Source organism: Bufo gargarizans, chromosome 5 (genome assembly GCF_014858855.1).
Source record: "Bufo gargarizans isolate SCDJY-AF-19 chromosome 5, ASM1485885v1, whole genome shotgun sequence".
Taxonomy (NCBI): Eukaryota; Metazoa; Chordata; class Amphibia; order Anura; family Bufonidae; genus Bufo; species Bufo gargarizans.
This window is the reverse complement of record NC_058084.1, coordinates 70,051,736-70,077,755: the sequence shown is the minus strand read 5'-3', so window position 1 is coordinate 70,077,755 and position 26,020 is coordinate 70,051,736. Positions and strand designations below refer to the sequence as shown.

Genomic DNA, 26,020 nt, shown 5'->3' with positions numbered 1-26,020 from the left:
TAGTCTTTATGTAGAAAACTATGATTTAAATCAAGCCTTACTGATGAATTTTATCAGTGATCTACCTAATTTGTTAGGAAAGACAGTTATTTTTGTGGTGGTTGATCATTTTAGTAATATGGTGCACTTTATAGCGTTGTCTGGCCTAACTAATGCTAAAACACTTGCTCAAGTGTTTGTTGATAACATTGTAAAACTCCATGGCATTTCCTCTGACGTGGTTTTGGATCGTTGGACTCAGTTTGTGTCTAGATTCTGGAAGGCGTTCTGTATTCGGCTAGGGGTACAACAGTCTTTTTCTTAAGCTTTTCATCCTCAGTTGAACGGACAGACGGAGCGCACTAATCAGAGCCAGGAGACTTACTTAAGATGTTTTGTCTCTGAGAACCAGGAGGAGTGGTCCTCGTTTTTTTCTTTGGCAGTTTTCCATAAATAATCGTAGACAGGAGTCCACTGGTAAGTCACCGATTTTTGGGGCATATGGGTTTCACCCGCAGTTTGGCACTTCTTCTGGTTCAGAAGGGACGTTTTTCGTCACCATTATCATCTATATGACGAAAAAATTCTAAATAACTGATGAACATAGGCAACAAGTATAAACATGTGGCTGACAGGAAACGTATAAGGGGTCTGGACCCAAGAGTGGGTGATTTGGTGTGGCTGTCCACAAGAAACATTAGGTTGAAGGTTTATTGGTCATATAAGATCACGCCATTATTAATTCTGTAGCTTTGCGTCTTGAACTTCCTTAGGTTATGAAAATACATAATGTGTTTCATAAATCTTTGTTGAAGAGATATGTTAAACCTTTAGAGCAGTCTTCCTTGCCACCTGCTCCTGTCATAGTGGACGGTAGTTTGGAATTCCAGATCGCCAAAATAATTGGCTCTTGAGCTCTCTGTAGATCTCTTCAGTATCTTGTTCACTGGAAGGGTTATGGACCTACGGAGAGGATGTGGGTACCGGCATCTGACGTGAATGTCTATAATTTGGTGAAAGCTGGGTGCCTTGAGTTCACTTGTAGAGGGGGAGGGGGGGTACTGTCACGGACGTGCAGAGAAATACGGATGTCCCAGTGACAGTGAGTGGCAGGAGCTCTTTGAGACTGGCAACAAGTGGTTTGGTTTGATCCTTGTGGATCAATAGGCGTCTGCGTTGTTTCTGGTACTAGCTACACCCTTAACCTCCAGGTGTTTCTATTGTGGTCATTTAACTTTCCCTATTTATAGTTGTCTCTCCCTCCCTCTAGGGTATGTTCATACTGGTAGTCAGTCAGGGCTTTGATTAGGGTTTTCACTAGGAGGTGTCCATCTTCCTTCCCTAGTTCTCATGCCTCATTTCCTTTTCTCTTTCCCTCCTATGTTTGGCGTGACAACTGACCCCTGATATACACTCACCTAAAGAATTATTAGGAACACCATACTAATAAGGTGTTGGGCCCCCTTTTGCCTTCAGAACTGCCTTAATTCTACGTGGCATTGATTCAACAAGGTGCTGATAGCATTCTTTAGTAATGTTGGCCCATATTGATAGGATAGCATCTTGCAGTTGATGTAGATTTGAGGGATGCACATCCAGTCCACGAAGCTCCCGTTCCACCACATCCCAAAGATGCTCTATTGGGTTGAGATTTGGTGACTGTGGGGGCCATTTTAGTACAGTGAACTCATTGTCATGTTCAAGAAACCAATTTGAAATGATTCGAGCTTTGTGACATGGTGCATTATTCTGCTGGAAGTAGCCATCAGAGGATGGGTACATGGTGGTCATGAAGGGATGGACATGGTCAGAAACAATGCTCAGGTAGCCCGTGGCATTTAAACGATGGCCAATTGGCACTAAGGGGCCTAAAGTGTGCCCAGAAAACATCCCCCACACCATGACACCACCACCACCAGCCTGCACAGTGGTAACAAGGCATGATGGATACATGTTCTCATTTTTTTTACGCCAAATTTCTACAGCTTAGTTTGCTGTTTACTAAAACGTCCTCTTCCATGTCAGTGCTACCCAGTGTTTTACCATTTAGTATGTACTGGGGACTTGCATTATTCCTTTCCATGTGCATAACCTTACATTTCTCAGTGTTAAACATCATCTGCCACTTCTCTGCCCAAGCCTCCAGTCTATCCAGATCCCTCTGTAGCAGTATAATGTCCTATTCCGTGTTAATTACTTTACACAGTTTAGTGTCATCTGCAAAAATTTATATTTTTACTGTGCGAGCCATCTACAAGATCATTAATAAGTATATTAAAAAAGAATAGGCCCCAATACTGACCCCTGTGGTACCGCACTAGTGAGAGTGACCCAATCTGAGTGTGTAACATTAATAACCACCCTTTGTTTCACTGAGCCAGTTACCCACATACAGACATTTTTCCCCAGTCCAAGAATTCTTATTTTATATACTAACCTTTTATGTTATACAGTGTCAAATGCTTTGGAAAAGTCCAGATATATGACATCCATTGATTCACCGTGGTCAAGTCTAGAACTTACCTCCTCATAGAAACTGATTCAATTAGTTTGGCATGACTGATCCCTCATGAAGCCATGCTGATATGGCGTTATTTGCTTATTTTCATTGAGGTATTCCAAGATAGCAACTCTTAGAAAACGTTTAAACAGTTATCCACAAGAGATGTTAAACTTACTGACCTATAGTTTCCGGGCTCTGTCATTGGAACCCTTTTTGAATATTAGCACCACATTTGCTATGCACCAATCCTGTCGAACACTCCCAGTCAGAATAGAGTCCTTAAAACTCAGAAATATTGGTCTGTCTATGACATTACTTAATTCTCTTAGGATACGGTGGGGTGTATTCCATCTGGTTCCGGCGATTTGTCTATTAGATTCTTTTTAAGCCACCGCTGTACTTCTTACTGGGTCAGACAGGGCACTTTTAATGGGGAATTTACTTTTACATTCTGCATTTCCTCAGACAGTTTATTTTCTTCAGTGAATACAATGGAGAAAAAATATTTAATAGTTTTGCTTTCTCCTCATCGCTCTCTGCAACTCCTCCCTCATCACTCTGTAAAGGGCTGACACCTTCAGATTTATACTTTTCACCAACTCAAATCACAAATTATATTTGCATTGTGGCAGGGCACATTATCCTGCTGAATTAGGCCACTGCCATTAGGGAATAACATTGTCATGAAGTGGCATGCTTGGTCTGTAACAATGTACAGGTAGGTGGTATGTGTCACCCACATGAATGCCAATGTACACTACAGGTAGGTGGCAAGTAACACCCACATGAATGCCATGCTCCAAGGTTTCAGAGCAGAACATTGGCCAAAGAAGTGCATTGCCTCTGTTGGATTGCCTTCTATTCATAGTGCATCCTAGTGATACTGTCTCTTTGCCAGGTAAGTGTTAAACATACACCTGACCCATACAGCGGTCTGGCACCTCTCTATGGGTAATTTTTCATTAATTTGTGCTACAGTAGCTCTTCTATCGAATGTCATATTGAGAATACCCTATCTACACCATGATCTGCTGTTTTGTAGAGGCTCTGACCCAGTTATCTAGCCATAACAATTTGACCTTTATTAACTTCGCTCAGCACCACAACCATGACTTAACCGTTTGCTTTCTTACTATATGCCCAACCCTTGACTGATCTATTTTCACAAAATAATGTTAGTAATTGTACCTAGTTTATTAGTGTTTAATGTGTTTAGTCTCGTTCCAGCTATTTTTGTCTCTTTGACACTCACATTGGAGAAATTCATCATGTATTTCCTGTATAGCCAAGTAGAGCAGACAGTGTGTAAGAGAGCGATATTAAAGTTAAAATGAACAGGAGTCCTACCTCCTCTAAGGGCGTTGTCTAAGTGAACCCCTTGTTCTTAACAGTACCCCCCCTGGTGGTGGGCATAGGCTTTCCCGAGAGGAACACCAGGTCGCTACATCTTGAGGAGGATTGGCACACGAGGCAGCTGGTCCAGGCGGACCAGGAGGTACCTGAGCAAGGTACGAGAGGTACAGACGTTGTCAGCAGGCCAAGTTGTAATCAGGAGCAACAGTGCAGGACCAATTGATGGGGCATAGGTGAAGTCAAACAACAATAGGTCAGGGCAGGTGGCTCAGGTACAGGTCAGGCAATCCAGGTCGGCAACAGTAGAGTCAAGGCAAGCAGGCAGGGATCAAACAGGCAGCGGAGTCCAGGAACACAAGCAGACACATCAGCAACCTTTGCAGGACACAAGGACCTTAACACTCAGGTATCTGGGTAGGGGGCTGAGCCACTTATATACATGATCTAACCCAAAAAGTACAGGAAGTGATGCGCGCCAGCCCTTAAGGCAGTGCTGCAGGGAAGAAGCAGCAAGCATGCTTTGGTCAGGGCTGAAAGGAAACTGTGTAGTGGATCCCAGAACAAACAGTACCTGCAAGGACAGAGCCGAGGACTGCAGCAGGGGAAGCACAGGCAGCAGATCACCGCTGAACACTGTGTCCAGGACCGCGGCCATAAGCACCAGCAGCTGTTACAGAGTCATAGGGACATTCATCTAGCACCAGTTATTAGATGAGTCCCTTTACTTTTGGGAAAAAAAACATGACTTTGCAGGACCATCATAGGCGGGCTTGATCTCCAGTGCTACCAGCAGAAATGGATGCAGACACCTGTTCTGTGGCCACGTCAACGTTGATTTGGAAATATCAACTAAATGTAGCGACCTGGAGCAGGGAATACTTTGACATTTAGACACTTGCCCATTTCCCCTATGCAAAGTTAAAACTTCTTACTTTATTTTACCTAAAAGTGATAACTTGCACTGTTAAATACTGTGTAACTGCATTTTATATATATGTTGTGATATATATCCTGTTCATTATCACTGTATTTATATGGCTCTGTGGAAAGGGTTAATGTATACTGAGAGACTATTAGGGCTTTGATTGAGAAGCTGGTAATTTTCCACAGCTGCGATAGGGCTTAAAGAAGACAATGTTTTGGAGGTAAAAACCCAGACCTGTTTACCACCATGTTTTGGAGGTAAAAACACAGACTTGTTTACCACCAAAAGCAGACAGCATTACCTTTTAAATGTCTGGTTTTAGCTATGTTATGTCTGGAAACTTGTTTTTGTCTGGAAAACCTGCTGTGTCATTACCATTGAGTATGATTGAAGCTCTAATGTAAGTCTATACAAGATGGGAGCTGAAACAATGTATCTGTTTATGCTGAGTTTCTCCACTCCACCCCTGCCACTAGAAGGTTCTAGTCTAGCAAAAACTGTATATAAGAAGAGCAGTCAGAGCCCCTAGTGTCATGCAGTTAGGGAACAGTGCTTGGAAGAGGAGACTCTGCCAGACTAATGAGTGACCAGAAGAAGACGCTGAGATGGGGATACACTGCCACAGACCCTGGATCACTAGCCTTGGACCAGGATTCCAGCCTTCTGAAGAGAAAAAGTGACAGCTAGCTCAGGTCTTTCCTCAGCATCAAACCCTTCTTCTGCCAGGGAGGAGACTGGAGAAGCCAGCCCAATGCATCGCCTGTATAGTTTTGTACCTGAATTCCTCCAGTAAAGAAGCACCCTGGTTTACTGCTGACCCTGACTCTCTGGACTTATTTCCCATTGGGGTGCACCACACCTTACCATCCATTCCGGAGAGGAGCAACACGTGGTGACACCTCGACGGTGTCCGCGGGACCCAGCGTAGCCTTGGGACCACCCCAAACCCGGCCACTGCAAAAACACTAAGACGGTCCCCAAAGAGTTAGGAAAACTTCCCTCAAAAGTTTCTTCTTCAGTTGTGGAAGTTCTATTTATAAGGAAACAGCGGCTGTTATGGACACAGCTAAGTTTTCACCACAGTCTGAGTCAAACATTGAAGAGAAGTCTTATCAGAGCACAATGGCACATACGTAAGGGTTTCATAAAAAGGTATATAGAGAAATATTTGACCAAGTGAGCTTTGTCCCACATTCAAGCAGACACCACAAGGAGAAATTTACCTCACACTGAACACATGGTTTCCAGGAGACTCAGTCTGGGACTTGTATTTGTATTGCACCTGTGGCATCCTTGGAAAGAGCAAAATCAAGCAAGCTAAAAATTCTGAAGGGTAGTTTAGCACAGGGGTACACAACCTGCAGCCCCCAGAGCCATTGTTTGTGGCCCTTGTACTGCTGGGGAGAAACACAGCTGATCATGCGATCAGCTGTGTTTCTGCCCGGATCGCTGCACAATTGCAGGGTTAGGCTAGGTCTACACGATGACATTTGTCGCGCGACATTTTGTTGCACTAATGTCGCGCGACAATTTTTATAATGGCAGTCTATGGTGTCGCACTGCAACATGCGACATGCTGCGACTGCGACGCGACAGTCGCAGAAAATCCATTCAAGATGGATTTTTCTGCGACTGTCGCAGTCACAACATGTCGCATGTTGCAGTGCGACACCATAGACTGCCATTATAAAAATTGTCGCGCGACATTAGTGCAACAAAATGTCGCGCGACAACTGTTGCGCCCTACCTGTCGCGCGACTTTTTGTCGCGCGACAAATGTCGTCGTGTAGACCTAGCCTTACAGCTCCTTCTCCCGCAATGTAGCAGGAGCAGGACGGGTCCCCGGCTGTCAGAGACGGTGGGGGAGCTGAGAAGGCAGAAGCAGTATAAAAAAAAAGGCAGTGTCCCCCAGAGGTCATTTTGTAGCAGAAATAGATTAAAAAAAAGAAAAAAAAAGAATAAATAGTAAAATACATGAAAGAAAACCAACCAAAAACCATTACAATTATCACCTCATTCATGTGAAACTATACATATTGTATAATAAAACGATCCAACACATATAGGGAACTAATTAGAATAATTTGCATATTTAAATAATGTAATTTATGTAATAAAAAGCTGCAAAAGTTATTTTGGTTTTCCAAAAAATAAAAAAGTTACAAGTGTTTGAACCGCGTGTACTAAATCAAAAAGTGACTGGTCATTAAAGAGGACCTTTCACTAGAATAAAACATCTAAACTAACTATACAGACATGGAGAGCGGTGCCCAGAGATCTCCGTGCACTTACTGTTATACCTGGGCGCAGCTCCGTTCTCCCGGTATAGCCTCCGGTATCTTCATATGTTAGGCTCCACCAAGTGGAACCTACCAACGTCTTATTCTCCCATGCTGTAGCCTCTCAGGCTATGAGCTGAGCGCTGCGATTGGCCAGCGCTACAGCATGGGAGAAGGAGACGCCGGCAGGTTCCACTGGGTGGAGCCTAACATATGAAGATACCGGAGGCTATACCGGGAGAACGGAGCGGCGCCCAGGTATAACAGTAAGTGCAGGGAGATCCCTGGGCGCCGCTCTCCCTGTCTGTATAGTTAGTTTAGATGTTTTATTCTAGTGAAAGGTTCTCTTTAAGGCCTTTTCAGGCCTGGTCATTAAAGGGTTAACAAATAAGTGCTTTCCCGGCTAGTAAGGCCTCGTACACATGACTGTACCTTTTCTTTTGGTCCACAGGACAGCAGCCATGTGTGTTCTGCATTTATCAGAATGGAGTAACTGTTCGCCACATTAAAAAAATGCAGCTCGGATGCAGACTAAAAACAATGGCCGTGTGCGTGAGCCCTCAGGGAAAGTGTTGACTGGTTATTGCAGGGCACCTACAGTATATCTGGGGGTGCAGAAGGTGGTAATAACCAGTGAGTGATGCCCTCTGCAGTGAAGTAAAGCGCTCATTTGGGAATAGGAGGCAGGAAGGAAACGTTGCCACTTAAAGGGGTTGTCCGGGTTCAGAGATAAACCCGGACATACCTTCATTTTCACCCAGACAGCCCCCCTGACTTGAGCATCGGAGCAGTTCAAAGGCATTTTTTGGAGATCCGGTGACAGACCGAGCTCTCCATGGGGCTGCCAGGAAGCCCGGTGACGTTACCGGCACTGTTGGGCGGGCTTTAATGCTGCCCTAGGCAGTAAAACCGCTAGGGCAGCGCTAAAGCCCGCCCATCAGAGCCGGTGACGTCACTGAACTTCCGCCCGGCAGGGTGTGATTGTAAACAAAAGAGCCCTTGCCCTTTGCGATTTAGAGCAGGGCAAAGGAGAGCATCGGAGCATTAACTGTTCTGATGCTCAAGTCAGGGGTTGCCGGGGTGAAATTATGGGTATATACGGGTTCAGCTTTGAACTTTAAAGGAGTTTCCTAGTTAAAGGGAGTCTGTCACCTCCATATGGCCATATACAGTGCTTACATGGCTCTGTAGCACACCTATATAGGATTGTAACTGTACCTTTGTTCTCTTCTTTAGACTTGCACCAGCAGGAAAAACGAAGTTGAATTCATATGCAAATGAGCACTCGCAAGTGCCCAGGGGCGGCGTTCAGTGTGTAAGTGCCCAGGCTGCTCTGCCTTCTTTTCACTTTACTCCTCTCCAGCCTCTTCCTTTGCCCTATCGATGAGGCAAGAGACTTGGAGGGCGGGCAAAGGCAGAGGCTGAGGAGGAGTAAAGTGAAAAGAAGGCAGAGCAGCCTGGGCACCTACACACTGAACACCGCCCCTGGGCACTTGCGAGTGCTCATTTGCATATGCATTCAACTTAGTTTTTCCTGCTTGTGCAAGTCTAAAGAAGAGAACAAAAGGTACAGTTACAATCCTATATAGGTGTGCTACAGAACCATGTAAGCACTGTATATGGCCATATGGAAGTGACAGACTCCCTTTAAAATGATTTTTAACCAGTTCCTGCAGCATGGCCCCTGACACAGAAGATTCCTACTTTCCTGCTCCATGCTGTTCTCGCTGTCTCCATCTTCCGGTCCCCGAGCACCTCTCCAGCAAATGACTGGCTTCAGCACTGAAACGCTGCTTGTGGCCACAACAACACTGAAGCCAGTCATTGGTTGGAGAGGCACAAGTGACTATGCCCACAGCCAGCCGGATGTAAACAGCGCCGGAACCAGAAGATGGAGACAGCAGGGGCGGCAGGGAGCAGGAAAGTATGAATCTTCTGGAACGTGTTAAAAAAAATTTTTTACCAGGACATCTCTAAGCCCCTGTTACATGGCACAATATTCAAGACAATTACTAGTAACAAGTGTTCATAGAAATGCTCATTCCTGATATCTGGCGGTATAACTGTGCCGCTGATCAGCCGATAAACAAGGAATCACTTGTCTGTCGGCTGATTTGCATATTTTATCAGGATGAAAGATGTATAATTATCATCAGCACATCTCCCGCTGTAATCAGGGATCGGCTACCGATAATCAATAGAAGTGAATGAGGGAGGAATGACTGTGGTAGTGATCATTCCCCAGTCACTTTCAGTTAACCTGTCTAATAGGCTGATGCAAACAAGCGCAGATTAACCTTTTTTTTTTCGGCCCCTTGAAATAGCTCGATGTGACAATGCGGCCCCCAGACCAAAAAAAAGTTGTGCACCCCTGGTCTAGCAGGAAGAAACCCTTTTTAACATTATTTTCTCTCTCCAGAAGTGAGGGAGTTTGTCCAGCTTGTTTTCTGTTCCACTTTAGTTAAACAGGATGACTTAGCTCTCAGGTGCAGGTCCCCAATGAAATAAAAGTGACCAGACCCTTAAAGGGGTATTGCAGCTTTTAGATAATGATGCCCTATCCTGTGGAGGAAAGTCATCAATATTCAAAAGAAGGTCCACTATTTTTTACGCTAATTAAAGAAGAACAAGAAAGGCGAGGTCTCATTGGCACAGATAATAGGACAATTCTTTAATGACATTACAAATATCAGTAGAGACTTCTAATTTAAATCTGCTAAAATGTCAGATTTAGCAGCAAAATCCCATTAATTTCCTATCCTGGAAAACAGTGATCTACCATTTGGTCCAGATTTTATTCATAAAGTAAAAGGCAGACACAGAGCACGCAAGTCCATTGCCGAATTGATCAAATAAATAAACGGCACCTCAAAAAGCGCTTTCACTTTTACGGTGGATTTAGACCCCCAGATACTAGGGCAGATTATCAGGAACAAAAGTTCCTGCGAACACTTGTTTCTGATAATCTGGCCATCTAAATGTGCTGCAGATCACCTGATGAACAAACAAAGCACTTGTTCATCGGGTGACCCTGTCGTTCGTGCAGGGACTCCAATCATCGTTCCTGGGCAGCAGGTTGTGCAGTCTAACCTGTGGTCTGCTGCCCAGAAACAATGAGGCTATATGAGGACCTCATCCTCATACTTTGGAGGCGATCCCTGTTGGCCGACCTGCTGCTGCAGCGTGTGTAAATGCACCTTTAGTGTCTCTCAGATGTCTTGGGACAGACCTGGGACACACTGGAATGGGACTGACAACTATCCTCAAGAGAAGACTGTCCACTACAGAATGAGGACCCTCAACCAAACTAAGCCTTTCCAAGATATCCCATTAAGAAGTTATCAATTCCTTCCCTTTTCCTATAGACTTATGGGAATTAATCTAATCTAAACTCCTCAGACTATGGCCTCTTCCACTATAAAAGTTACCATTTCAGAAAAATCAACACAATGACAGACAAAAAAAGATAAAGGCTGGATAAGTCATATTTTCTCAGTTCAAATATTGGGCCAGTGAGACCAGTCTTAAATGAAAAGACCTTAAAGAGGACCTTTCACTAGAATAAAAAATCTAAACTAACTATACAGACATGGAGAGCGGCACCCAGGGATCTCCCTGCACTTACTGTTATACCTGGGCGCCGCTCCGTTCTCCAGGTATAGCCTCCGGTATCTTCATATGTTAGGCTTCACCCAGTGGAACCTGCCGGCGTCTCATTCTCCCATGCTGTAGCGCTGGCCAATCGCAGCGCTCAGCTCATAGCCTGAGAGAAAAAAATGCCTCTCAGGTCATGAGCTGAGCGCTGCGATTGGCCAGCGCTACAGCATGAGAGAAGAAGACCCCGGCAGGTGCCACTGGGTGGAGCCTAACTATGAAGATACCAGAGGCTATACCGGGAGAACGGAGCGGCGCCCAGGTATAACAGTTAGTGCAGGGAGATCCCTCGGCGCCGCTCCCCATGTCTGTATAGTTAGTTTAGATTTTTTTATTCTAGTGAAAGGTCCTCTTTAAACAACAAAACAGAACTATATTATCTTTTCCAGAAGGACATTTACCCACTAAAGACCAACAATAAAGATGGTTCCCCACGCTATTTAAAGGGGTTGTCTGAATTATTTTATTGTCCTTTGTAGGTTTCGAATTAGGAAAATGTTAGGGTTTTTTAAATGCATCTACTTTATCTGCAGTTGCTGGTTTCTCAGATTTCACTGAGTGTCACATGACCTGTGATGTCAACTTCTCTCCCTGCTCTGATGATGTCTCGTGCACAAGCCTGAGAAAGCAGATATGTGTCTGTATACGAGATGCGCCATGCCGCCCTGCACTGTTATCACTTTGCTGGCCACGCCCCCTGCACTGGCTGAGCTTCTGCTGTCTGCCCTCTCCCTGGATTCTTAGGGAAAAACTTTAACCCCTTCAGCAGCACAGACTCAGGGCTGAAGGCTTTACTGAGTAGCTGCAGGCAGTGAGGAGACAAATGCTGGGCACAGGAGCTGACAGGCTGGAGTTCGGCAGAGCATTGCACAAGAACAGGTAGGAGGGAGGAAGATCCTGTATGTATCTGCAGTGTCATTGTACAACTGGGACTTGTAGTCCTACACATACAACATGCTGCTGAGTATCCCAGCAGTCAGACATTTTATTCAGGGCAGACTTATTCACTCCCTTTGCAGAGCAGGCGGAGGGGCAGAAATTATTGCTATTGCAGGTAAACAAACGGCAGGAAGAGAAACAGGGAAATAAGGGTATATATTTATTTATTTTTGCCTAAAACTTGCTTAGCTTAGTTATATATTGCTGCTCATCAGATTTACAGTGCTATATTTTTTTTTTTTCATAACTCAAACAACCCCTTTAATATAGGTGTTAAAGGCCATGTACACCTTCGGGGACAATTTTTTTAATGATTGCATTTTACTCATTTGGGGCTAAAATTTATTTCTTCAATTGGTATATTGAGCTGTTCTGTCAAAAATGCTGGTCATCTAATAACCCTTATATCTAAATTACTAAGAGGACATAAACACTTATGTAAAACACATTTCTATCAGTAAGATAAGGATTGAGCTTTAATTAGTGTTTATAAGGTCAGAGAGCAGAGATAAGGAGCCCATCAGCTACCTGCCTGACAGAGCAGAAAGAAAAATCAGATCCTGCTAGTAGAGCATCTCAGCTCTGTATAGAGAAAAGGACTCCATATTTGTAAATAAGACCAACTTAAAAAAAATATATTTTCAGCTCATGAGTATAATGCACTAATACAAAAACTGCCCCCGAAGGTGTACATTATCTTTAAAGGGTTTTTCTGAGATTTTCATATTGCTGGCCTATCCTCACGTTCATTGATTACATGGCCTAGGTGCAGCTCAGTCCCATTCAAATGAATGGAGCTGAGCTGCAATACCAAGCACAGCTGCTTTACAATGGATGGTGCTGTGCTTGGCAAGTTGCAAGGAGGCCAGAGAACTCCCTGGAGCACTGAGGCTTCCTCAAACTGTTGAACAGCAGGGTGTCCATGAGTCATACACCCACCAATCACATATTGATAGCCTATTCTGATGGTTATCACCAATCCAGTGGCCAGTGGATAGGTAATAAATGCTGGTAGGTGGAATATGACTTCAATTAAAGATGTGATGGATATAGTGACATATATATATATATATATATATACACACACACATACATACATACACACATATACATACACACCTTTACACTACTTATTACCATACTATAAAGAGTAGAATGAACAAGATCTACATGTTGGCATTGACGATGATGCAGAATTGAAAGTTTGCTTTTATAAATAAAGTCATCAGTAAGGGAACACATTCGACATAAATAATACAATACTTCTATGGACTGAAGTGTCATGTTCTTTTCTAGATATGTATCCATAGAAAGAGATCCCATCACTCAGTGCCACCACCATGGACAGGAATGCCGACCATAAACTGCTCCTGATAAACTTTTAACTAGCATTGTCACAGATTATGTCCCTAGCAACCATTAAAGGGAACCTATAACATGCTTTTTGCCCCCGAGTGTCCCCCAGAAGGGGTGTGGAGTTGGTAAGGCAAAGTTCTGACTTCTGTGTTTTATGACAACTCTGGCTCCGACACCAGCTACAACTCAGACTCCCTCAATAAATGGCCAATAATGTAATAACAAATGTATTGTGGTAAAATTGTAACCATATTAGAGAATATACATTCAATACACGTGGTGACGACTGTGATTACTATATATTACCAAACCAACTTTTTGTGCTTTGGCCATTACATATCTGGTTATGGAAGGGCTGTATGCCATTTGAGGTTATCATTAATGTAACAACCTTTATGAATATGGGTTACTCTTGTTTTATATGATTTGCTGCCTTTTATAATATATTTTTTTATGATATATGAAATACTGTGTGGTTACATTTATAGGCGTTATTATGCCTTCCTGCCAAAGTTATTTAACAATATTCTTTGTTACAGATACAGATATTGCTGTGAGATTAACATGCCAGTAGAGGACAAAGATTGTGCTGATCTCCGGGGAGGGTAATACCCGAGTTACATGGTCTGTCACAGGAAAGTGAGTTGAACCACTATCAGGAAAATATTGGCTAAACACAAATGGCACCTGTACAAGATTCAGTTGCTGTATCATCTCAATGAGGAAGATCCTGATTGCAGTGTTGAATTTGTGGAATGGGTGCCACGGCAATTGCAACCGGACCCACATTTCACAAAGACAATGCTGTTCAGTGATAAAGCAAACATCTACATGAACGGAGAGGTGCACAAACAAAATGTTCAATTCTGGTCCGACACAAATCTGCACTGGACACATCTCTTCAAGATGGTTGGCGCACAAAAAGTCATGGGCTGGTGTATGGGGGACAAAGAAAGTGGGCCCATTCTTCATCAACTGTACCCTTACTGCTGCCCGGCATCTGCCATTGTTACATGGAAAGGTGTTTCCAAAGATGGCACATTTCCAGTGTTCTTCCAAGAACAACACCTCAAATAACACCTCAAAGTTGGGATATTCTGGTAATTTGAAGACATCCTCAGTGGATAGGGGATAACTATCAGATCAAGGGGTTCTAACTCAGGGATCCACACCGATCACAAGAACAGGAGACCTGTATCCTGGTAGGGTCACCAGAAAATTTTCAACCAGACAACTATTTTTATCTATAACCTTCCACATAATACTATTGCCACAGATGGGACCCGCGCTTTTCACGAGAATGGGCCCTGTCTCATGGACTATTCTAAAGTAGAGGTGAGCAAGAACGGATGGATTTCTCCACGAGTTCCAAAAAACAATTGTGTTAGTGTGCCCAACTATTTTCTCAACTCCCATAGACAGAGAGGGCTTTATGTGTCACAAGACGGGAGTCTCGTTCTTAAGATAGGTGTTGGTCATGTGATTCTGTCAGACATGCATTGCTTACACATGGCTGCAAGATTTATGCTGGAGACATACAAAAGGTAAGACATTTCATTTTAATCAACACAAATACATACACATAAAAAGTTAATTATTCACAGAAGAAACTGATATGGGCCTACTCGCAAGGAAATATACTCCACCTCTGTAATGCACTTTGCTTCAAACCAACATAACACAATAATGTGGTCTATTATATAATTTTTAAATTAACATTCCTTCCAATATTCGAAGAACTCACAGAAAGTTCTTAGAAAAGTTATAAGGTTTTTGCTTAGCCTCTTTGACAAAAAAAAAAAATGAAGCAACAAACAAAAAAAAAAAATTGTTAAAATAAACCAGACGCTGGAGTCATAAAAAGAGTACTGTAATACAACACCCTACCTAGGACTGTTTAACGGCTCTGAAAAAAAGATGCTTTAAACAATGCAGAAAATGATGTGCAGCGTTTATCAAATTTACTTACTTTTGCTCTTTGATCCACTGATTAACATTTGCAGCCACAAATTCACTTTCCTTATGGAGGCGACTGTTGTCAGTTTGTGTTGCTTCTAGAGCTTGGCGCAGGATTTCCAGCTGTGGAAGCAGACAGATCAAAGACTATGATGGACTCCCTAGAACAAGGGCTATCTGGAATACTAATAATAGTCTGTAATACTTGTAAAGAATCAAGTCATTTTTCTCCACTCCTTCAAATAATCATGGTTTCCTTGTACATGCTATTAATTGATTCAATATGCGAGATGGAATGTCTGAACCTTTCCCACGCTTTACATTTACCAGTTTACTATATTATGCATTACTCTACCTCCAGAGGTTGTTTAATTCAAATCAGCCTTATATTATAAAAAAAAAAATATGAAAAGAGCCGCTACAACTTGTAATGTTTAAGCCGTTGTTTTAGGTTAATGTGCATCATGATATGAATCCCATGAAGAAGCGATTTGCCATTGAGGTGTATCTTCAAAAACGATTGCAAAATCAGAGGAGATTAGAGTTCTTCGTTAAACAATGTGCATTTTCTTTTGGATCAGATATTAGAGGGATGATTACAAGAAAAACTATACAAAATGATTTGCTTTTGACTAGCAAATGCTTTTAAGCTCTATATTGTCCAGGTGTGTTGCAGCTAAAATTCACTGCTATGAACCTGTGACAACACATCGCAGGTGAGTGCTAAACCATCTCTTAACGAAGCACTCCAGCAAACTTTTTGATTCTCTGACCTATTATACAGTAAACTGTACTGAAGGTAATCTTCTTACCAGTGACTGCATTTGTGAGTTATAACCTCACTTCTGACACTCAGCTGTGTCATGTGACCAAAACTCTGACTCTCCAAATAACACAGCATCGTATGTGTGGACAGGAAACCAGTTTCTCTATTTATTCTTATAGGAGCCTCAATGACAGTCTCATAGGTATGAATAGAGAAGTAACTGACTTCCTGTCCTGTGTCAATTGGAGAGGCAGCGTGTTGGTCACATGACACAGCTAAGGATCAGAAGTGAGGTTATAACTCAGAAATGCAGTCACTGGTAAGAACATTACCCTCAGTACAATTGACATCATGTACTTTTCTAATGACCCAAAGGATACATATTTTTGTGGGAGTGCCTCTTTAAGACTTCAAAGAGGTTAAGGATTAGAAAAAAAAAGACAATAACAGCCCATAGAAAAAAATGGCACTATTTCTAGAAAAGTGTAAAAAACACACCATACTGGCATTAATGTGCAATTAGACTCTGCTGCGGATAAACTAGTTAGTACCATACCTAACTAATAGATAAAATACAAAAGGATAAATGTTGTATCCGTGCTATCCATGCAAACCAATTCCACAATGAGACCCCAGATCCAAGCACTACCACTTCTGTCCTCATGGTAGGTGACATTGTATATTAATTACATAGATCAATGCAAACCTACCAGGGCTGTATTGCTGTCTATATCCTGGATGATTCTGTCAGTGGTGTCTGTACTGATGTTTGCTTGAAGTTCTGAAGTCCTTCGACTAGTTGTGGATGATGCCCCAGCCAGCAGCACATTTCCCTTTAAAAAGCTTGCACTACGTACAGAACATACTGTGATGGCACTCGAGCTAGAGCAGGAAAAAAATACAACTTGTTTCGAAAAGTGTTCGCTTTGCTTCATTAGGGAGACGTGCTGCCGACCCATGCTCCCAACATGATCCACAACTAATCCCAGGACTTCAAGCAAGCATCAGTACAGACACCACCAACGGAATCATCCAGGATATAGACAGCAATACAGCCCTGGTAGGTTTGGATTGATCTATGTGATTGATATACGGTACAGTGTCATCTACCATGCGGGCAGAGTTGCTGAGGTGGTAATGCTGGGATCTGACATCTGATTGTAGAGTTAGTTTGCATAGATAGCGTGAATAAAACATATTTATACTTCTAGAAAAATTTAAGAGTTTTTGAATATCTTACAACCCATTTAACAAATAAATCACTTCATAAATAATTCTGAAATATAATGGTACCTTATAATGGAAAAAGTTAAAATGGATTTTACAGCTATTTATACACACACATTTTTAGAAGCTGTAATTATATATATATATATATATATATATATATATACACAGTACAGACCAAAAGTTTGGGCACACCTTCTCATTCAAAGAGTTTTCTTTATTTTCATGACTACGAAAATTGTAGATTCACACTGAAGGCATCAAAACTATGAATTAACACATGTGGAATTATATACATAACAAAAAAGTGTGAAACAACTGAAAATATGTCATATTCTAGGTTCTTCAAAGTAGCCACCTTTTGCTTTGATTACTGCTTTGCACACTCTTGGCATTCTCTTGATGAGCTTCAAGAGGTAGTCACCTGAAATGGTCTTCCAACAGTATTGAAGGAGTTCCCAGAGATGCTTAGCACTTGTTGGCCCTTAGCACTCTGCGGTCCAGCTCACCCCAAACAATCTCGATTGGGTTCAGGTCCGGTGACAGTGGAGGCCAGGTCATCTGGCGCAGCACCCCATCACTCTCCTTCATGGTCAAATAGCCCTTACACAGCCTGGAGGTGTGTTTGGGGTCATTGTCCTGTTGAAAAATAAATGATGGTCCAACTAAACGCAAACCGGATGGAATAGCATGCCGCTGCAAGATGCTGTGGTAGCCATGCTGGTTCAGTATGCCTTCAATTTTGAATAAATCCCCAACAGTGTCACCAGCAAAGTACCCCCACACAATCACACCTCCTCCTCCATGCTTCACGGTGGGAACCAGGCATGTAGAGTCCATCCGTTCACCTTTTCTGCGTCGCACAAAGACATGGTGGTTGGAACCAAAGTCTCAAATTTGGACTCATCAGACCAAAGCACAGATTTTCACTGGTCTTTAGCCCAAACAAGTCTCTTTTGCTTGTTGCCTGTCCTTAGCAGTGGTTTCCTAGCAGATATTCTACCATGAAGGCCTGATTCACACAGTCTTCTCTTAACAGTTGTTCTAGAGATGTGTCTGCTGCTAGAACTCTCTGTGGCATTGACCTGGTCTCTAATCTGAGCTGCTGTTAACCTGCGATTTCTGAGGCTGGTGACTCGGATGAACTTATCCTCCGCAGCAGAGGTGACTCTTGGTCTTCCTTTCCTGGGGCGGTCCGCATGTGAGCCAGTTTCTTTGTAGCGCTTGATGGTTTTTGTGACTGCACTTGGGGACACTTTCAAAGTTTTCCCAATTTTTCGGACTGACTGACCTTCATTTCTTAAAGTAATGATGGCCACTCGTTTTTCTTTACTTAGCTGCTTTTTTCTTGCCATAATTCCAAATTCGAACAGTCTATTCAGTAGGACTATCAGCTGTGTGTCCACCTGACTTCTCCACAACGCAACTGATGGTCCCAACCCCATTTATAAGGCAAGAAATCCCACTTATTAAACCTGACAGGGCACACCTGTGAAGTGAAAACCATTTCAGGTGACTACCTCTTAAAGCTCATCAAGAGAATGCCAAGAGTGTGCAAAGCAGTAATCAAAGCAAAAGGTGGCTACTTTGAAGAACCTAGAATATGACATATTTTCAGTTGTTTCACTTTTTTGTTATGTATATAATTCCACACGTGTTAATTCATAGTTTTGATGCCTTCAGTGTGAATCTACAATTTTCATAGTCATGAAAATAAAGAAAACTCTTTGAATGAGAAGGTGTGTCCAATCTTTTGGTCTGTACTGTATATAAAATTATGTGTCTGAATGCTCAGCAGATGATGCCACTATAGAGTAAGTAGTAGTAGAAGTAATTATTAGTCATTTTCACTGTCTTGCCCAGCTCTCTGATGTACTGTACCTTAGGTTTGATGCTGCTAGGGCTTGCAGCTTGCCCCTCTCAATGACTGCCTTTACTAACAGCTACCTGCATGAACCTCTATTACAATTTGTAAGTTAATGCAGCAAATACCCCCGTCTGCTCTGCTATTCTTTGGCAAACTTACTGCAAAAATTGCTGCCTACCATGTAAAATAAAACCTGGGGCAGAGAACAGTGGATTTAGGAGGCATGTGATCTGGGAAGTACCATACATTAAGGCCTCATGCACACGACAGTATTTTTTCACGGTCTGCAAAACGGGGTTCCGTTGTTCCTTGTCTGTTTTTTCTTCCGTGTGTCTTCCTTGATTTGTGGAGGATCACCAGACATGAAGGAAAGTAAAAAAAAAAAAGTTGTTTTGGTGTCCGCCTGGCCGTGCGGAGCCAAACCGATCCGTCCTGAGTTACAATGCAAGTCAATGAGGACGGACCCGTTTGACGTTGACACAATATGGTGCAATTGCAAACGGATCCATCCCCCATTGACTTTCAATGTAAAGTCAGGAGTCCCTATCGGAGTTTTCTGTAATCCTATGGTATATTTTAACTTGAAGCGTCCCCATCACCATGGGAACGCCTCTATGTTAGAATATACCATCAGATTTCAGTTACATCGTGAAAACTCAGATCCGACAGTATATTCTAACACAGCGGCGTTCCCATAGTGATGGGGTCGCTTCAAATTAGAATATACTAAGAACTGTGTACATGACTGCCCCCTGCTGCCTGGCAGCCCCTGATCTCTTACAGGGGGCTGTGATCCGTACAATTAACGCCTCAGGTGCCGCACAGAAAGTGCAGCTCATGGAACGTTTTTAGTTTATATCTGTCTTCTAAGAGCGGTTAAGAGTTATAAGGTTAAATATGCTTCAAAAGGTGGGCATTTGTGTTAAAGAGAACCCTAGGAAAGAGTTAGTTCAGAATGATTTCTGTGGGAACAGATCCGTTATTAAGGGAGCGGGATTGGGGGGAGGGGGTACTTACTCCGGAATGACTATAGGGGCAGCATCTACCCTTAATGCTGGGTAAACATGTTAAGGTTCTCCCCATGACTATACAATATGGTTTAGATAAAAAAAAAAAATCGGGGAAGATCACTTTTATGTTTCATATCAAAAGTATGACACACATAACTAGGATACTTAGTTGGAATGTGAGGGGCATGGCTAATACATGATAGAGTCATGGCATCTTCAAGTATCACGCTTTCAGCCAGCTATTTGCTGTCTACAAGAAATGCACTTAACTAAAGAAACATTGCATTGGCTGAGAAAGTCTTGGGTGGGCTATGGTGCTCATGCGGTGCTATCCTCACATTCCAGGGGAGTAAGCATACTGGTACATAAAAATATCAGATTTGAATGCATTAAAGGAAACCTGTCACCAGGATTTTGTGCATAGAGCTGAGGCCATGGGGTGCTAGATGGCCGCTAGCACATCCGCAATATCCAGTCCCCATAGCTCTGTGTGCTTTTATTGTGTAAAAAAAAAACTATTTGATACATATGCAAATTAACCTGAGATGAGTCCTGTCCCTGACTCATCTCAGGTACAGGACTCAACTCAGGGTAATTTGCATATGTATCAAATCTATTTTTTTACACAATAAAAGCACACAGAGCAATGATGACTGGATATTGCAGATGTGCTAGTGGCTGTCTAGCAACCCATGTCCTCGGCTCTATGCACAAAATCCCAGTGACAGGTTCCCTTTAAAGAACATTTATATGAGGACGGAAGATTCGTTTGTGTACTTTGCACTATTGAGGGCACTCAAATGTTACTGGTAGCATTATATATTACTGCTCCATTTGCATCGACCCTGCTGAGAGTGATCCTTGAGATTGTGGCAGAATACAGCGGAATTCCGTGGATGCTGGCAGGAGACTACAACTGCACACTGGATGGATAGATGTAGGGTGGAGGGAAATGGAAGATCCCAGGGAAGTTTGGCATTGTGTAATATCATGACAGAGGTGGGATTAATGGATATATGGAGACTGAGACACCCGACAGAATGTAAATATTCTTGTAGCGCGTCCACATATGGTTCTTTATCCCAGATAGATTTATCATGGGTAAATGATGGAATGCTTCCATTTGTTTATTCCTCTGATTACCTTCCAGATAGCTATCGGATCATTCTGTACTAAAGGTGGAGCTGGACCTTAGGAGGGCTAAAGTGGGGCCGAAATTATAGAAGTGTAATGCAAATTGGTTACAAATTTTGGGAGACATGACACATATAACTGAATTCCACAAAGAATATTTAACTTTTAATACAGGTACGGCATCCCCTCATGCTGTCTGGGATGCTATGAAAGCATATTTGAGGGGGTTACTAATTAAATCTATTAGTGCACATAAAACTAGATCTAAAGTAGCAGATGACAGGGTCCACAAGGAAATTGAGGAGGCGGAGAAGGCATTTGGGATAGCACTCTCTCAGGACACCAGTAGGATTTTGAAAGAAGCACAACAGCTAAGATGTCACCTATTGAAGGTAGCAGATAGAAAACGCACCTTTTATAAACAACGCACATTTGCAGAAGGTGAGAGCGTAGGGCATACACTATTGGTTGTTTCAAGGGACCAGCAAGGACCAACATGTATTGTGGAACTGTTGGACCCCGAGAGGAGGTCTTGCACAAGTACAGAGGATATACTAGGTGTATTACAGAGATTCTACTCCTCGGTGTATACATCAAAAAATTTGAATTCTGAGGAGGAGGTATTACAATTCCTTAGGGGGGTGGAATTACCCACACTTTCGGAAGAGGTAAGGGACCAATTCGAGGCGCCCATTGTCATTGACAAAGCCCCGGGTACAGATGCCATTCCGGTGGAGACATAAGAGATTTCAGGATATACTGTTACCAGAATTACTGAAGGTCTTTATTTATGGGAGGTGGGCTGTTTTCCAGCATCTATGCAGGAGGCACTTATTGTAGTGATACCAAAACCATGGAAGGATCCAAGAAACCCCGACCCATAGGCCCATATCCCTACTCACGTTAGATGTTAAGTTGCTAGCAAAGTTCTGGCAAAAAGATTGTCGAAGGTTATACTGAGCATAATTCATCCAGACCAAACAGGCTTTATGCCCCAGAAATCTACAGCTATTAACATCCACAGAGTATATACTAGCTTACAAATCCAAGCAGACAACTGTGGAGATAGGGCCGTTCTGTCGCTTGACGCCACTAAGGCCTTCGACGGTGTGGAGTAGGGGGGTACCTCTGGGAGGCGTTGAGATGTATGGACTTTAGTCAGCGGTTCATTAGGCGAGTGCAGGTCTTCTACTCTAACCCAAGGGCACATATTAGGGCTAATGGTGTCTAACTACATCCAACTGGCAAGGGGAACTAGGCAGGGGTGCCCACTATTCCCCCTTCTCTTTGCCATAACAATTGAGCCCTTGGTGGCGGCAGTGCGTAAGTCCCCAGACAAGAAAGGTTTCCAGTATGGACAGATAAATAACAAAATTGCATCATACGCTGATGACACTCTCTTATTCCTGGGGGATACGAAGTCTTCCCTCTCGGCAGCTATGTCACTGTTGAACAAGTTTGGTCAACAGACATTTGGATGTCTGTCAGGCCTAACTATTAACTGGCAAAAATCAGCATTGATGCCTTCAGATGATCAGACGATGTCTGAGATGGCCATAGCCTATAATATCCCCTGTGTAAATAATATTAAGTATCTAGGAATCCAGATTTCACCCAAGACTAAGGAATTTGAAGAATTAAACCTATACCCCTGCTTGTACAGTTTAGAAAAAAAGCCAAAGCATGAAGTAAGCTTTTTCTGTCCATAGTGGGCAGAGTAAATCTCCTGAAGATGGTAATGATGCCACAACTTTTATACGTGCTCCACAACGCCCCGATCTGGCTGCCTCTGGACAGATTCCATAAAATTAACTCTATCTTTAGGGAACTTATATGGAGAGGAGGTTGGCCAAGGATCAAACTTGAAGCATTACAATATTCTAAAACTATGGGGGGGGTTGGCAGTACCCAATCCATGGATTTACTACTTAGCACCACAGTGTCAGCATTTTAAGGGATGGAAAGATTATTTACTGACAGACATGACTAGCCGGATTTTACAGCAGACAATGGGGAAGAAGGACTTAATGTGGATACTGGAAGGAGAGGGAAAACATATGCTGGCAGTTATTGTCCCTCTGATAGGCCTTAGACTACTTTCGCACTTGCATTTTGGCTTTCCGTTTGTGAGATGCGTTCGGGGCTCTCACAAGCGGTCCAAAACTGATTAGTTTTGCCCTAATGCATTCTGAATAGAAAAGGATCCGCTCAAAATGCCTCCGTTCAGTCTCCATTCCGCTTTGGAGACGAACACTAAAGCGCTGACTTCAGATTCCCTGAACGAGGTATTATCAATACCTACAGTTACACCATGCGTATGACACTATGAAGAAAAAAAGATACCCTCATTGTTAAATTAGACACGGCCCAAAATCTAATCCTTATAGGAATTGAAAAGAGAGGTTTGTTATCAATGCTCTATACATTGTTACTGGATAAGTTTTTGAGCTCTCATCCGTTAACTCAAATGAAAAAGTGGGAGAAAGATGTGGGAGAGATAGAGCAGGGACAATGGGAGGATATTTTAGAGGCGATACCGTTGACTTCATTGAGTGAACAGGGAAAGCTACCTCCAACTCTTCATCATTCATAGAGTACATGAAACGCCAATATTTCTAAAACACATTGGGGTCAGAACTAATGAGTGTTGCCCGAGGTGTTCTATGGAACCAGGGGATTTGATCCACATGATATGGAGATGTCAATGTCTGGATAGGTTCTGGTTGGGTGTAATAGATACCATACACCAAAACATGGCAGTTAGGGTAGACAGAGACCCCAAATTATGTATTCTGGGCTATGTTTCTGAAATAGGGACAGATGAGTATAGTAAGATCGCAGTAGGTAAATTGCTGTATGTAGCCAGGAAACTGATTGCATTACATTGGATACAGACTAGCCCCCCCCCCCCCCCCACTTAGCAGAATTTATAGGCAAAGTCAATAATATGCTGATCTTTGAGAAAGTTTTATTCCCGAAAAGAGGGTGCCCACAAAAGTTTGATAAACTATGGAGTAAATGGCTGTCTAATAGTCACATTAGATTCTAGGAGAGGGAGAGAGCAGCATGCATGCTGGAGTGAGTACAAACGGTGGGGGGGGGGGGGTATTTCATGTATGTTATATGCTATATTATATACAAAATTACAATACGCAATGTATATCTTGTACAGGTTTATTTCTCTGTATTAAGACATAACAATATATTTAATATATTTACTGTATACAGTTTTGTAATCTTGTCAAATAAAAAAAGATTTGATTCAAAAACAGAATACTCTTCCACCTCCTGAAATGCATGCATGTGCCATTTCTTGGATGACTGATGACATCATACATATTCACTAGGTACATCAAAGAAATTGCAGTCTAGGAAAAATGATGATGCTGGCAGTGGTCTTTGTCCCCTGCAGATACATTTCTATGAGAGGATTCAGGCATTGGCTGAGCAAAAAGAGAATGTATCCCTGCGTAGTACGATAAAAATTAAAAATATGACTTTGGCAGCAACATAACACCAGGTTCAAAAAATTATCTAGGAGTAGGACGGTGATATTCCTTATTGTTCTGCTTCTGTACTAACCGATGAAAGGGGAAAACTCAGTAATCAATTTGTTTCCATGGACGGCGTGGAGAATATGCTGGTGAATGGGATAAAGAATTCATATTTAAAATGATTAGTCATTCTGAGAGTTTGACAAGCTGTTGATGGATCTTCAAAGGATCAAGGAACGGGATTATTGGATCATAATTTATTGATAAAACCCATGTTGTAGCCAGAGTTGTCCCTTCTAGGCAAGGGTTTTCAATGAAGATATCAATCTCCTTTTTAAATTTCAAAGCTCCAGTATTATCTCATTTAGTGAGTATGTTCAAAAGCAAATTATAATCTTTGTATCTAAAGGGACTTGGTGATGAATTCTCCGACTCCAAAGTTGAGTTTCCTTTTGACATACAATTATCGCATGCAAACTGAATGGCCGGACCCCAAATTGCTTTTGTATACACATACATCCTATTATGATGTTTCATTAGATTATAGCAAGGTGAAATGACTTAATATGTTTATCCAACTACAAATTCATCAAAGTTCAATATATTTTTTAAATCATTTTTCTGCTGTAAAATTAGCTTTTTCACCACATTGCAATAAATCGCTGAAAGCACCTTTAAAGAAAACGAGATAAGAAAATGAGATCGATATTATTTGTGTTTGGACGCAATAAATTAATACACAAGGCTTATGGAAGATTCATGTGCATGCTTTGTGGTGGTTCATATGCATCTTCCTGGTCCGGCTGTGTAGGGAACAATGGCACTCTGAGTTCTGAATCCAGAATGATGTGGCTGGTACATCTGTACAATACTGAGCAAAGGTTGTAGGCACGCTTGGGTAAAAATGCTTTCAAACAGGGGCAGACTGGGAGGTTAAAGTGGCCCTGGAAAAAATACTAAAAGTGGCTCCAAAAGTTGGGCCCAAATTAATGGAAATGTGATGGAAATGGTCTGAACTGTGGTAAGCTGTAGCTTTAAGGCCAGACTGATAATGTTCTTTCTGTCTTTCCTATGATGTTGCTAAAGAATGCTAACCTTGAGATAAGATGTTTCACATGCTTTTTATCTACTAAAATTCTGTTAGTATGGTCCGAAATTATTGCCCAATATGAATAACTAATAAAATTACTAGTTTCGATTTCAATCCCCTTGGCGTGTGCCTTCTTTGTCTTCGTTACCTATAAAACTGTTTGCTTTGATAATAAAGTTGGGAAATTGCTTGAGACCATAGCTGGGTCTTGTGTGTTTCTCCCAAGCTTGTAGATTCTGTTATTTAATCAGAAGCTTTGCTGGGAGGGCCGAACGTGCAGATTACGCACACAGAAGCCAGGGCCAGCAATACAATATTGTGGCACATTATATCACTCCAACAGAGCAGAATGCCACAGTCTATCCCAAAATACTCAGAGCAGCACAAAATAAATTCCCCAAAACTTCCACTGGCCGACCGTGAGGAGGGCCCAGGCGGCCCCCTGGGCATCAGCCTACTGGAAAATTTCCCTGTAAGGTCTATGGCCA

General features: G+C 42.4%; 1 protein-coding gene across 2 annotated transcripts in view; it reads right to left on the bottom strand.

Annotated features, from left to right (window-relative positions):
• LOC122939589 (polyamine-modulated factor 1-binding protein 1-like) overlaps positions 1 to 26,020 on the bottom strand; it is a 340,683-nt gene that overhangs the window by 100,877 nt on the left and 213,786 nt on the right. For both annotated transcript variants that reach the window (XM_044295697.1, XM_044295698.1), the window contains exon 20: positions 14,958 to 15,067. In XM_044295697.1, coding sequence (XP_044151632.1) covers positions 14,958 to 15,067 — 110 coding nt within the window. The remainder of the gene's footprint in view (positions 1 to 14,957; positions 15,068 to 26,020) is intronic.